Source organism: Oratosquilla oratoria, chromosome 4 (assembly GCF_046742065.1).
Source record: "Oratosquilla oratoria isolate Oo_2021 chromosome 4, ASM4674206v1, whole genome shotgun sequence".
NCBI lineage: Eukaryota > Metazoa > Arthropoda > Malacostraca > Stomatopoda > Squillidae > Oratosquilla > Oratosquilla oratoria.
Genome location: NC_134780.1, coordinates 22,723,670 through 22,737,768, shown reverse-complemented (window position 1 = coordinate 22,737,768; position 14,099 = coordinate 22,723,670). Strand labels below are relative to the sequence as shown.

Here is a 14,099-nt window from a genome sequence, read left to right as displayed (position 1 = left end):
TGCACCTTGTCCACTGCCCTGGGTCAGAAGCAGTGTCGCAAGACACAGCACATCCACAGCAAGGCCGCTTCATTAAATCGGCGACCCACCCTCTCCGTCCCCCCATTGCATAAAATGAGAGGACGGGGAGAAATCCCTTCGGGCTGCGTCAAATTTTGCTCACACATACTACTTCCCCCCCCATCCACACGCCCATTCCACCTCATGCCATCACCCCATCATCCATATACAACAATTCTCCATTCACCCCTGTCTTCTGTCCTCTCCCGTCCTTCCTCAACAGACATTCCCCTCTTCCCCAAAGCCCCCTTCACCCCATCCATCCACCTCATCCTAGGACGTCCCCTCATGTTCACTCCCTCCACATCTGCGTTCCACACCTCTTTTACTAGTCTTTCTTCACTCATTCTTTCCATGTGTCCAAACCATCCTAATATTCTTTCATCAACCCTATCTCCCAGCTCCTTTTCCACCCCTGTTCTCCTCCTCACCTCCTCATTTCTCACTCTATCCAGCCTAGTAACCCCCATCATACTTCTCAGACACCTCATCTCAAACACATTCAAACTCCTTCTCTCTTCTTCTCTTATGTTCCATGTTTCTGCCCCATACAGTGCTGTTGGCACAATCACTCCTTCATACAGTCTCCTCTTAGCATCCATTCCCAAATGTCTATTCCTCATTACACTCTTTAATCCACCAAGGCATTTACTCGCTTCTCTCAATCTACATTCTACCTCCACATTCACTCCACCTTTCCCTGCCACATTTGCACCCAAGTATCTAAAACTATCCACTTCCTCCAGTCGCTCTCCCTTAATGCTCACTTCCAGTCTACTGCCACTTTCACCCCTTGTACATCTCATCACCTTACTTTTACCCACATTTATCTTTAGCTTTCTTCTATCACAAACTCTCCCAAACTCTGTCACCAACTTCCTCAATCCCTCCTCCGATCCTGCCACAAGCGCAGTGTCGTCAGCAAACAACAGCTGGCTCACCTCCCACTTTTCTCCATTTTCTTTAACCATCTCCAATCCCTTGCCCACTACCCTTGCATTTACCTCTTGCACCACCCCATCCATGTATAAGTTGAACAGCCAGGGCAACATAACACATCCCTGATGAAGTCCCACTTTTACCTCAAACCACTCACTCTCTCCATTTCTAATCCTGACACAAGCTCTACTACTCTCATAAAAACTCTTGACAGCTCCTAGAAGCTTTCCTCCTATCCCGTACATCTGCCTTCCTGACTACCCTATCATAAGCCTTTTCCAGATCCATAAAAGCCCAAAAAACATCCTTACCCTTTCCTATAGCTTTCTCACATATCTGTCTTACCACAAAGATCTGATCTACACAACCTCTACCTGTCCTAAATCCACACTGCTCCTCACCAATTACTCCTTCTGTTCCTCTCCTAATCCTCTCAACCAAGATCCTCCCAGGGGACAAGTGTGAATGTAGTAGTTTCAGAGGGATTAGCTTGTTGAGTGTAGTTGGGAAAACTACACTCAAGAAGCTAATCCCTCTGAAACTACTACATTCACACTTGTCCCCTTTTCCCTTGTAAAGAGGAACTATACAGGCACTCCTCCAGTCCTCCGGCACTCTACCCTCTCTCCAACAAACATTAAATAACCTCACCAACCAGTCCACCATCACTGTACCTCCCTTTTTCAGACATTCCGCATGGCATCCATCCAGACCAGGTGCCTTACCTGCTTTTATCATCTTAACAACTGCCTTCACCTCATCCTTCCTTATTTCTCCTCCATTCTCCTCATTCATCACTCGCATTTTCTAAAACTTTATTCAATTTGGAACAGAACTCATAATGAAGGGATTTATTGCCTGCTAGAGAAGTCTGAAACTAAGTCTGAAAATATCCTTACATTAAGATATTTATTTTTATTGTTTACTAAATCAGGAATATTTTTGTGGTAGATCATGAATAGGATAGTAAGACTTTAATTAAAACATATTTTGCAAATGCACGTCATTGCAAAGGCAAATGAGAAGAAAAATATGGGATTTAGATAACAAACAACCTTTCACCGGACATATCAATAAGTTTGTGGGAGAGATATATCGACTACTGCAGAAAATTATGATGGTAAAAAAAAAAAAAAAAAAAAAATATATATATATATATATATATAAAAAAAAAAAAAAAAAAAATATATATATATATATATATATATATATATATATATATATATATATATATATATAGACACCCTAATATGCCCAAGGCTGAAATATTCGTCATTGGTATGGTCCCCACACTTAGTGAAGTATATAAACAAGATAGAATTCAAAGGGCACTAACCAAACTGGTTCTCAGACTGACAAATAAAACATACAAGGTAACAAGGAAAGACTAAAAGCACTGGGACTGCCAACATTGAAAGATCGAACAATTTATTATTATTTACTATTTACCTGTTTGTTTATTATTTAACTATACCTATGCATTTATTTATGTATTTTATTTGTTATTTACATTATCATAGTTTTTATTTATTATTTTATTATTAATACGATTTTTTTTTCGCATCCGACCTAGATATGGATCAAAAGGTCTCCTGTCGGCATGCTCCGCCTTTGTAATCTTTTGTAAGAGGTGACTTGATCACAGTGTTCAGATTGCTAAACGGAGACTGCAATGACAGAAGATATCTCTTGATTATGGATGGGAGGGCTGAGAAAAAATGTCGAAAGGATGTGAAACAATACGACTTTCCATGCAATACATAAATACTTAGGATAGCTTAGAAGGTAACTTAAGCTGGAATAATGCATGTGTATAAATCTAAGTATGATAATTTAGAAATAAGGCTATAACCCAAGCTGGGACAATACATGAATTTAAGTATGTTAATTGAAAATATATTCCAAATTGGAAACGTAGATGAAACTTAAGCGAGATATGGTGCAATCTGTGTTCCGCCCGGGAACACAATCATAACAATGGAAATAAACTTTCATGCTTTTTCGTGTTATCCTCGGCATTTGTAATTGTTATGTCGAACTATGTGTTCTTTTCATTATCTGCACTTCATGTATATTGATGCAATGCCAAATAAACTTACTTCGTTTGACCCGTTGAGATGTGGATGATTACAAAGGATTGCAAAGGCGGAGCATGCCGACAGGAGACCTTTTGGTAGTGGTGGGCAGCTACCGGTGAAATTACCGGTTTTATCGGCAACAAACTTAACGATAGCTTACCGACAAAAATTCTGCTACCGGTAAAGCTTCGTTAACCGATAACTCGATAAGCTATACCATAGCACTCAGAGAGCGGTAAGCACGTCTCGGCTTGGTGGTACTGAGTGACGGTGGTGACAGGCCCAGTGCTCCGCTAATTTTACCGGTTAAACTTTTATCATTAAGCAAGTATGTACCGCTAAGGTCTCGGTAAGTTTTTATCATTAAAACCCGTTTTTTTCGGCACTCTTTTTAATTTCTCAATTGAATTAATGTTATTTCTGTGATCAGCATACGAAACTGTATTAATTGTGAAAGTTTCATAAAAAAAATTCCGCGTGTCGCCAAACGAAGACCTATATATTATATGGGTCTTCGTTTGGCGACACGAGGGATTTTTTTTTATGAAACTTTCACAAATAATACAGTTTCGTATGCTGATCACAGAAATAACATTAATTCTATTGAGAAATTAAAAAAGTGCCGAAAAACGGTTTTAATGGTAAAAAAAAAAAAAAAAAATGAACGAGACCTTAGCGGTACATACTTGCTTAATGGTAAAAGTTTAACCGGTAAAATTATAGGGGGCATTGGGCCCGTCACTACCGTCACTCAGTACCACCAAGCCGAGACGTGCTTACAGCTCTCTGAATGTTATGGTATAGCTTATCGACTTATCGGTTAACGAAGCTTTAACGGTAGCAGAATGTTTGCCGGTAAGCTATCGTTAAGGTTGTTGGATAAAACCTGTAACTTTACCGGTAGCTGCCTACCACTACCACCTCCAAACATGAACCCATGCATGCAGACAGACGCGAACGAAAATGTATACACCACACCCACCCTCAGACACCCTCCATTCACTCACTCGCGCGGTAGATAGCATACTATAGTGGCACCAATTAAAGTATTACCTTTTCCCTTTACAATGACATAACAATAAAAACAATATGTAAAATAGAACCAGAGATATAGCTTATTAAAGGACAAAAACATTGATTTTTCGAACTCGACTCGAACTTGTGACGTCACTACTACCTCACGAGTCTTTTACCGGTAAGATGTCGGTAATTTCGGTAACTGTATTGTTGTTCACCAATAATTTCGATATTGAAATTAGCGGTATTTGCCCAGCACTACCTTTTGGTCCATAACTAGGTCGGATGTGGAAAAAAATATAATGATGAATAAAAATAAAGAAAAATGTATTAATATAAATAATAATAATAATTATAATAATAATAAAAATAATAATAATAATAATAATAATAATAATAATAATAATAATAATAATAATAATAATAATAATAATAATAATAATAATAATAATAATAATAATAATAATAATAATAATGATAATAATAATAATAATAATAATGATAATAATGAAGTCGTTCAAATTGAAAGGAGGACTGTTGATGATGAGTGATCTATGAGATAGGTCAGCGTTGTGTCGATTAATGAGAATTTTTCTACTGGTGGTGGTGATAATGGTGGTGAAGGGCCACTGAAAGGTGCAAAGGAAATGATGCAAGTAGTCTATGGTATAGTTTTTGACGACTATTCGAAGCCAATGTAATATATAACAAAATAAAATTCACCATTCAACTTCAGTGATAAACCCGTGGTAGGGCAAGCCCTGTCAATTGCAGCAAACCGCTACGTTTTTAAAGGGCCGATGTTTGGGTCGCCTCCTCGCTTGGCCAGGGCTGTCGGAAACCAATGCAAGAGGCATACATCCTAGACAGTTACCTGTCATGCGGTCATCCAGCCTCTTCTGGTAACTTAGTAAGGCTGGATTGTGGTCATTTCGTAGCCTGGGCAGGTAGACGGGCTGATGAGGGGTGGAGGAGGTCCGTAGAGGCACCTGGAAATTTCTTAAATTATTGCCCGCTTATAATTGTAAAGTCAATACTCAATTTCGAAGTTAGGACTAAGTTTGATCAATGGAGAAGAGACGGAACCTCACGAGTGTAGACATTTTCCAGCAGATAACATCTCAATAAATAATGCCATCACCTCACACACGCACGCACACACACACACACACACACACACACACACACACACACACACACACACACACACACACACACACACACACACACACACACACACACACACACACACACACACACACACACACATAATACACACACACATGTAACACACTCAGTTCGAGCCTCGCCCAAGGCTGAAATTTTTAGCATTATTATACTGTGAGCCGGTACTCTTACGTTGATGGGCAAAGCGTTGGATGTGTGTGTGTGTGTGTGTGTGTGTGTGTGTGTGTGTGTGTGTGTGTGTGTGTGTGTGTGTGTGTGTGTGTGTGTGTGTGTGTGTGTGTAAGGTGGTTAGGGGCCTACGCCTGGAAGTCCCTAGCTGCGGCCGAAGCCGCCACCTTTGTCCTATGTGCTCGGGCGGGTAATAGTCACTGCTGGGAATCGGAGAGGAGTGCGGGATTCAAACCCACAACTATGCGAGTGCGAGGTCAGCACGCTCCCGATTACGTCACCAGCGACCTGTGTGTGTCAGGTCACAGGTCATCTGTAGATCGGGCCACATACGAGCTCTGAACTCTCATCCGAGAGGGTAAGAGCCGTCGATCACGAGTCCGACACGTGGTCCTAGGCCCTGGTGAATCACATCCACCCACACACGCGTGCGCAAGCACTCGCAAGTGTGTGCGTGCGCGCGCGCGTGCTCACTCGAGGACTTGATCAATTCCTTTTTTGGGCAAAGACATCCGGTGATCGGAGGAGGGCATTTGATTTCGACATATGATCAAGGGATTGATCGGGGAGAAAATGTCGATCAAAATATTGTAGCGTCGAAGGACACGGGGCAGTGCAGCATAACCGTGGATGCATGTCAGCATAAGCTCTGCAGATGAAAACTAGATCCGCCCTTCTAACTTGGCATAGGTTCAGTTCTCCTAATCTTTTTTTTTTTTTTTTTTCTTTTTTAGCAAATCCATATCCTCCTCCTCCTCCTCCCTCTCCTCCTCCTCCTCCTCTTCAGCATTCTAAAACTCCTATGTTAATTGCAAAACAGGTCTTATGATCTGAATAATTACCTGTTTTGTCTTTTACATAAAAAAAACAGACACACGGACAGACAGACAAGCAGATAGAGACAAACAGGCAAACAAAATAACAAACAATCTTAAACACCTTATAAATGATGCAAAATAAAACATTAAGAATAATAACAAGTTACGACAAAACCACGCCAATAAAACCCATTCACACAGAAATCAAAATCGTCGCCATAGAACATCACATGACATGCACATAGTTCTATACACGAGCCATCAACCATACCCACCCATCTTATTACATCACACAAACATAACCAATTGAAGAGAAAACTACACCAGTAGCATACTACTCAAATATCAACGACAGTCCTCCACTTACACCACACAACATATCCATACACAAACACTTTCATACTCAAACCTCAATACAAACACTCTAAGACCGACCACCAAACAGTAATCTCCATCAGACTCCTCCAGACATTAACTCCAAAAGAAAATCCCTCCTGAGAGCAACGAGAACTACACTTACACGTCCGTGTTCAGGTCACCAGCTAGTACTAAGTACCAACAGAGAATAGGCCTAACCAAAGAGGCAATCTGTCCCAGATGCAAAGGGCATCGAACACCTCATCTTACACTGCTCCACCCAGGCCACACCCAGACATCAACACAATATATATATTTTTATACTTAAGTGACTTATGAACCAATCCAGTGGTTGCTGCCGGTTACCTAGCGGCCGTGGGTCTTCCGCAAGAGTTTCCTGTAGCAAAGGATGGGTTGATGAGTTGATCATTTACATTCCCTATCTTCCTACTCCTCTTGCATCCCCCCATTTTCCTGAAGACTATCTTCCCATGTTATTCTTCCTCTTCTCTTTTTTCCCCTTCCAGATGACCAAAGACACTCTCCTGTTCTGTAAACTTCCCGAGATGCGCGCGAGAGGCCCCGAGCGAGGCTACCTAAGTCATCGCGATGCTTGGTCAAGTCACAAGCTTCCCCCTGCTTGGCCTCCGCCCTTTCTCGCCTTCTGGACTGAAGATTATCTTCCTCATCTCTTCAGCGATGACAGCAGTGTCTTCTCCACCATGTTGGTCACGTGAGTTGGACCTGAGCCGTGAGTATGAGAAGATTGGAAACGTGAGAATGCGGGAGGACAGGGGATAGAGAAAAATCTAGGGAGAAATACCGTTGAAATTGAAAGAGAAATTCTGGTGTCTGTCCAGATACCGAGTATCAGCTCCTCGGGGCTGCACCTCCATATGGAGGAGTGTTGACGGTTTCTGAAGACGGTCTAAGTAATGTAATTGATCGAATAAAGCATAAGTGTTTAATCAATGAACTTGTACGATACAATTTCAAAATAGGTTATCCTAAGTAATATATAGTACATAACACTATGACAAAGTTAATTTCTTTACAGGACAACATCCTGGGTTGTAATGAATACTTATAACAAAGTAAAGTAGGATGAAAGTAAAACAATTACATTCATGTATCGTGGGTCATGTATTATGTCCATAGGGTACAGGACTGTTGTTTGCAATCTATTCAAAAGATGGCGTTACAACCTGGTTTTATTAGTGGGGAAGTTGTCACAGTTAAGGATCTTAGTTACAGAGTGTGAGTTTTATATGTTTCACTGGCTTTCTTGGGGTTCTGTGACACTTCTGCAGCGCCACATTATCGTGTATGAAAACTAAAATGAGGGAAAATTACTTTTTTGATTTTGGGGTTAGAATGCAGGGCTATCTCACACAATAGGTTAATATGGAAAAAATAAGTATTTTTGGTAGAAAAGCCGCGGGCTTCGCCCTCACCGGCTTCGCCGGGGGCTTGGCTGCGCAAACAGCGGCCTACGGCCGCAGCTTTCCGCGCTCTAATCCCTTGTTTTCCCCTTCGGCCTCGGCCTCGGGGCGAAACGCCAACACGGGATCCCCAGCACGAAGAAGAACGCGAAGAAGAACGCGAGGAAGAAGAACGCGAAGAAGAACACGAAGTAGAATGCGAAGAAGAACGCGAAGAAGAACGCGAGGAAGAAGAACGCGAAGAAGAACGCGAAGAAGAACGCGAAGAAGAACGCGAAGAAAAACGCGAAGAAAAACGCGAAGAAGAACGCGAGGAAGAAGAAAAAAAAAGAAGAACGCGAAGAAGAAGAAAAAGAAGAAGAAGAAGAACGCGAAGAAGAAGAAGAAGAAGAAGAAGAAGAAGAAGAAGAAGAAGAACGTGAAGAAGAACGCGAAGAAGAAGAAAAAGAAGAAGAACGCGAAGAAGAACGCGAAGAAGAAGAAGAAGAAGAAGAAGAAGAAGAAGAAGAAGAAGAAGAAGAATACCACCTGACCCCTACTTGCCAAAGCGCTTTTTCAAGAATATTTTAGGACAAAGTGTCACCGTAATACCACCTGTCCCCGACTTCCACAGCGTTTTTTAGAATATTTTTGTTTAGACTTAGATATATATCTGACAAGTTGAAGTGGGTGGGAGGAATAACACTATTTTTGGGGTGGGAGTGGTCTTAGATTAGCATTACAACACAAATAAAATAGAACCAATGACTGGATCATGGTAGAGCATCCACCAAATGGTCCCTCTCCGATATTTCTTTTACTTTTGGATCATTCTGAACTGTTATGTATTTGAGCATATCCCAGAGAAAACAACTGTGATATGACTGACTATACTGTGGTGACTGGGCAAGTACACAATGTATTATACTCCCCGAAAAGAGATTAATATGTAGGAATGCAGCCAATGCACTTGATAGAGGAACTTTGTGCAGCGAGGTGTCCAAAGGTCGCAGCTCTTGGTGGCTCTTCAAAATCCATTTGACTTCGCAGTTCTAGTTGGCAAAGAAATACTTGCTAGTTATCGCAACTTATTCATCTAGAATCCGGAACTAAGAATGCCAAGAGGTGTGTGAATTCGAGTCGTTAGAAAGAACGTAACAAATCTCTTAGTTTACAGCCATTTTCTTGGATTGAGAAAGGAACACTCAATGATCAGAATCACATATCCACTTATCTTTACCTAGACACTCAAATTACTGATAGACATCATACAAAGAAGTCTCGCTGATGGTCAGTAAGGACTCCATTGCCTTCCATCTTTTCACAGAAAAGGAAACTCGTACTTATGTTGGTCAACTGTAGAACCTACTCCCTACTTGACAATGGTTAATGAATATGAAATGACTTTTGGTTTATAGTTATATCAAGGCACTTTGTTTAAGAAAAGACTTTTCGCTTGTAGGTTAAGGCAACGTGGACTACACTTGTGAAAAATCTCACAGTAAAAATAGGTTTCTATACTGGCAAGTATGCGCACGCACGTCATGGACACCGCAGTGTTAGAAGAGAACTTCTGTATGGATTAAACTGAAAAAGCAAATCACCTCATAGGAAATAAAAGCTTGACTGTGAAACAAAATATTGACAGGTTTCGTATGCTCGATTGGTTCAGACATACTGTCCATGTGGACCAAAGGCCAATTCATTTATAAAGGGAATTCCTTTAACTCGTTTAGAGAACTCCACTTTTACCGGTGACTGAGCCGCCAGTTCCACTCCTTGTCTCCGCGAGTCTTTCATCTTCTGTGGCGTGTCATCCACTTATCAAAGTAAGATCTCCACGTAACCTAGTGAAGGATCCACTTGTCTAGGCGAATCCTCCAATCGTTTCAGTGAATCCTTCCCTTGTCCTTGCGATTCCACTTGTCTGGCCGATCCCTCCATCCACCTCAACGCCTCTTCCACACACCCGAGGAGACGGTCACCGCGGTTCTTTCTTGGTCTTCGGGACACCGTGAGTCACGAGGGCGAACCTGGCCCTCACGACACTCTGGAGGGTGATGGGCGTGTGGGAGTGTGTGTGGGCGATGGGCGCGCTCGAACATGCTCCTCTCTGAACCTCTGGAAAGAATGGGGGAGAGGGGAATCTGTTAGCGGCCCCTGATCGAGCATTTCTCTCTAGTCTGCACTTACAAAATATCCTTGGTTTGTTTGTTCAGCGTTATTACGTCAAGTCGTCTGCATATGTTCCCATGCACCTCTATATACACATATCATATCAGGGTATCAGAACAAAAGGCCTTCGGTGCAGAAGGAGGTAGAGGTCTTTGAGAACCACCTTGTATCTCGCCGAGGTGTCTGCACTGCTCTTCGTGGAGGGCCAGGGGAGGTCCCAGGGAGGCGCCGACGGCCTCCGTCATGCACTTGGCCCTCCGGAAGGCCTCCTGGGCCGCCCTCTGGCCAGCTACTACCCGCGCCTTTGAGAGTTCTTCAGGGGCGTGGTGGTAAGTGATCTGTCGAAGTCAGAGGGAGCGTCAAAGGTCTTGTGACACAGAGCGGAATGCCTGAAGCTAGTCGGTTTCAGTATTCTAAGGAACTCGCCTACTCTTAGTTCGGTTTAATTTGGAAAAGGCTTTTCTTCTTTGATTCTGAAGAATAGTTTGTCTTTAACTCAAATTTGAATATCACCCCCTCCTTAGTTCTGGTTACTGTGTGCACTTCAAGATTATTACTATAATGGATGACATTGTTTTAATAAAAAAAAAAAAAAAAAAAAAAAAAAAAAAAAATAATAATAATAATAATAATAATAATAATAATAAAAATCCAATAAAATAAAAGGAACATACTAGTCACATTTGCCAATGCCAACTTTGAAAAAATTATAATAAAATGAAAATAGATAAATAAATAAACAATAAGATAAAAATAAACAAAATAGAAATAAATAAAATAAAACAAAATAAAATAAAAACAGAATACAATAAAAACAAGATAAATATTGAACGGTAATTACCTTGTCAATGGTGACACTGGTGCCCAACTTCTCCATGAGGACGTTAACGGCCGCGTGCGCGCCTTCCGTGGGCAGCGTGGCCGTTACAACGGTCACCAGAGTGTAACGGTCATTCTCTTTCCTCTGCAGATCCTCCTCAGTCCGAAATGATTCGGAACCTTTTTGTCTGAACTGGAAAAAGTTAATGTCAAAGATACTCCTCAGCAGATAACAATATTACTATGAACCCAATCTTTGAACAAGTGTAAATATCAGAATTGCTGTTCACCATATAATTATAACATTACTATGAACCAAATCTATGAACAAGTGTAATTAACTAGGTTGGGATTGTATAATGAGAAATAATGGATCAACCGCTTAAGAGGAGTGTCTGTTGAGTTGGAAAATGAGAAGGCAAGAGATAGGTATGAGTGGAGAGTGGTTGTGAATGGACGAGTGATGTGGACCAAAGGAAATTCTTCTTGTAAATTCTGTATTTTCGTGAGTGGATGAGGAGGTAAAGCTTTGTTGAAATGGCGTCATTTTAGTAGCCGCTAGTGCTATCCGCAAGTTAACTTGCTCGGCAAGTAAGTGTTCACACTAGGATAGTTTGGTGGCAAGTTAGCTAGCTTTCCGTTTACACTGGCCAAGTAGAGGGCTAGATTACAAGTCGCTAGCACTAGCGGCTACTAAACTAGGAATGAGGGTTACCATGTATATAAATCGGTGGGGGTAAACCAGCTTCGCCTATTGGGCCTTGCTGAGGAGGTGCTGTGCCATGCTGCATTGCCTCTGATCCAGGCGGTGGGCGGGAGGAAGGGATGACCCGTCATCCAAGAGGAGCTAAGACAGAATGAATAATAAATGGGCTCCAGATGAGATAAGTGAGGAAATAAATAGATGAATTGCTAGTTAGCTAGATAGATAAAATTATAGACAGACAGACAGACAGATAGACAAATAGATAAGGAGATAGATAAGTAGATAGATAAATAGATAAGGTGATAAGGATATAATTAAGAAGGTAGATAAGTAGAAAAAATGATAGATAATGAGATAGATAAGTAGATCGATAAGGATATAGCTAAGTAGATAAATATATAGGGTGATATAGAGAAAGATGAGTAGATAAATAGATAAAGATATAGATAAGCAGATGAATAGATAAAGAGATAGATAAGGATGTAGATAAGTAGATGAATATATGCATAGATTGATAGACAAATGAAAAAAAATGCACATGAATGAACAACCAAATAAAAATACATAAACGAACGGACAGACAAACAAAGGAAACAAAAACTAAACACACAAATCAATCCTTGAGTGGATGAGGGCCTCAATTTCCTTCACATCAAAAGTCAAACCGGAAATGGCTTCAGGTCTGAAGTCCTGAAGTCTACAGACACTCTGTCATACATTTGTCATGACAGTGCATGGCAATGATCAATATTACGACCTTGTTTGTACTTTAATTGATTTATCAACATTTACATATTGTGATATTGGATGCACTTTTAATATTGTTATATTATCCACTATTTAATGTAATTACCAGATGGCAGTTAATTAAATATAAATGTCGTCCATTGAAATTAAATTATTTGACAGTCTACATTTTTTATACAGAACTAACTTCTATCCAATCATAAATGTCTAGTTTGTAACTTTAGACTGTGGGAATCTGGGCCACAAGGGTACGACGACGAATCTTTATATTGTTGTTTGAGGCTTGTAAACCATATGGGCTACATCACATAGGCCTCCTATATACGTCGCCAGCTTAGACTCTGATATGTTACCTTCTTTTATTTTACAAAAAAAAAAAAAAAAATAATAGTAATAATAGTAACAATACGGGTATAATAATAATAATAATAATAATAATAATAATAATAATAATAATAATAATAATAATAATAATAATGATAATAATAATAATAATAATAATAATAATAATAATAATAATAATAATAATAATAATGATAATAATAATAATAATAATAAGTAATAATTAATAATAATCAATAATAATAATATAATAATTAATAATTAATAATAATAATAAATAATAATAATAATAATAATAATAATAATAATAATAATAATAATAATAATAATAATGATGATAATAATAATAATAATATTTATAATAATAATTATAACAGTAATGATAATACTAATAATAGTAATAATAATAACAACAACAACAACAATAATAGCAATAATAATAATGATAATAATAATAATAATAATAATAATAATAATAATAATAATAATAATAATAATAATAATAATAATAATAATAATAATAATAATAATAATAATAATAATAATAATAATAATAATAATAATAATAATAATAATAATAATAATAATAATAATAATAATAATAATAATAATAATAATAATAATAATAATAATAATAATAATAATAATAATAATAATAATAATAATAATAATAATATTAATAACAACAACAACAATAAGTTACCACAAGTGATTGGCAACTTACCTATGTTGGATATTAAATTGTTGAAATTGACTTACTGTTTGTATTGTGTATTCTCTCCTTTTTTCTACTGAAGCTCTACACAATTCAGCGCTGGCCTTGTGGGCAGACAGGCTACAGGTGACTGTGGCCAGGTGGGGGTGGACAGCCTCCTCTCCCACGCCCACCACCTCCACTACCTGACCATCTACTTCCTGCATTAGTTTCTTGTTGTCAGCGTCGTATTGTAGTTCAGAAAGTTGGGGTATGATTCTATTTAATTTTATTTCTTTTTAAATTCATATTGTGTTGTGTGAATGATAGAGGGTATTGAAAATAAATATTAACTTTTTCGGGGGTAGAATGCATTATTATTGTGAAATTATCATATAAATTTCTGTAGTATTAGGAAGTAGACCACGTAATGTCGACATTCTGGGCAACGTAACGGGTCGACATTTTCTTTCATGTCGTTGTTATTGTTTCCAATTTTCTGTTATTGGATGGCCTTGTCGTGTCACTTGTCACTTGTCACGGTCAACCAGTGTTATGAAAATGAAACAA

At 39.1% G+C, this 14,099-nt stretch overlaps 1 protein-coding gene across 1 annotated transcript; it reads right to left on the bottom strand.

Moving 5' to 3' along the window:
• Positions 1–8,596: 8,596 nt before the first annotated feature.
• LOC143024309 (interleukin-1 receptor-associated kinase 1-binding protein 1-like) lies at positions 8,597–13,853 on the bottom strand. Its single transcript, XM_076183110.1, has 4 exons — positions 13,595–13,853; positions 11,063–11,233; positions 10,385–10,559; positions 8,597–10,167 (listed from the first exon to the last, which is right to left on the bottom strand). The coding sequence occupies exons 1-4, from the start codon at positions 13,754–13,756 to the stop codon at positions 10,028–10,030; spliced, it is 648 nt and encodes a 215-aa protein (XP_076039225.1). The 5' UTR covers positions 13,757–13,853; the 3' UTR covers positions 8,597–10,027.
• Positions 13,854–14,099: the final 246 nt, after the last annotated feature.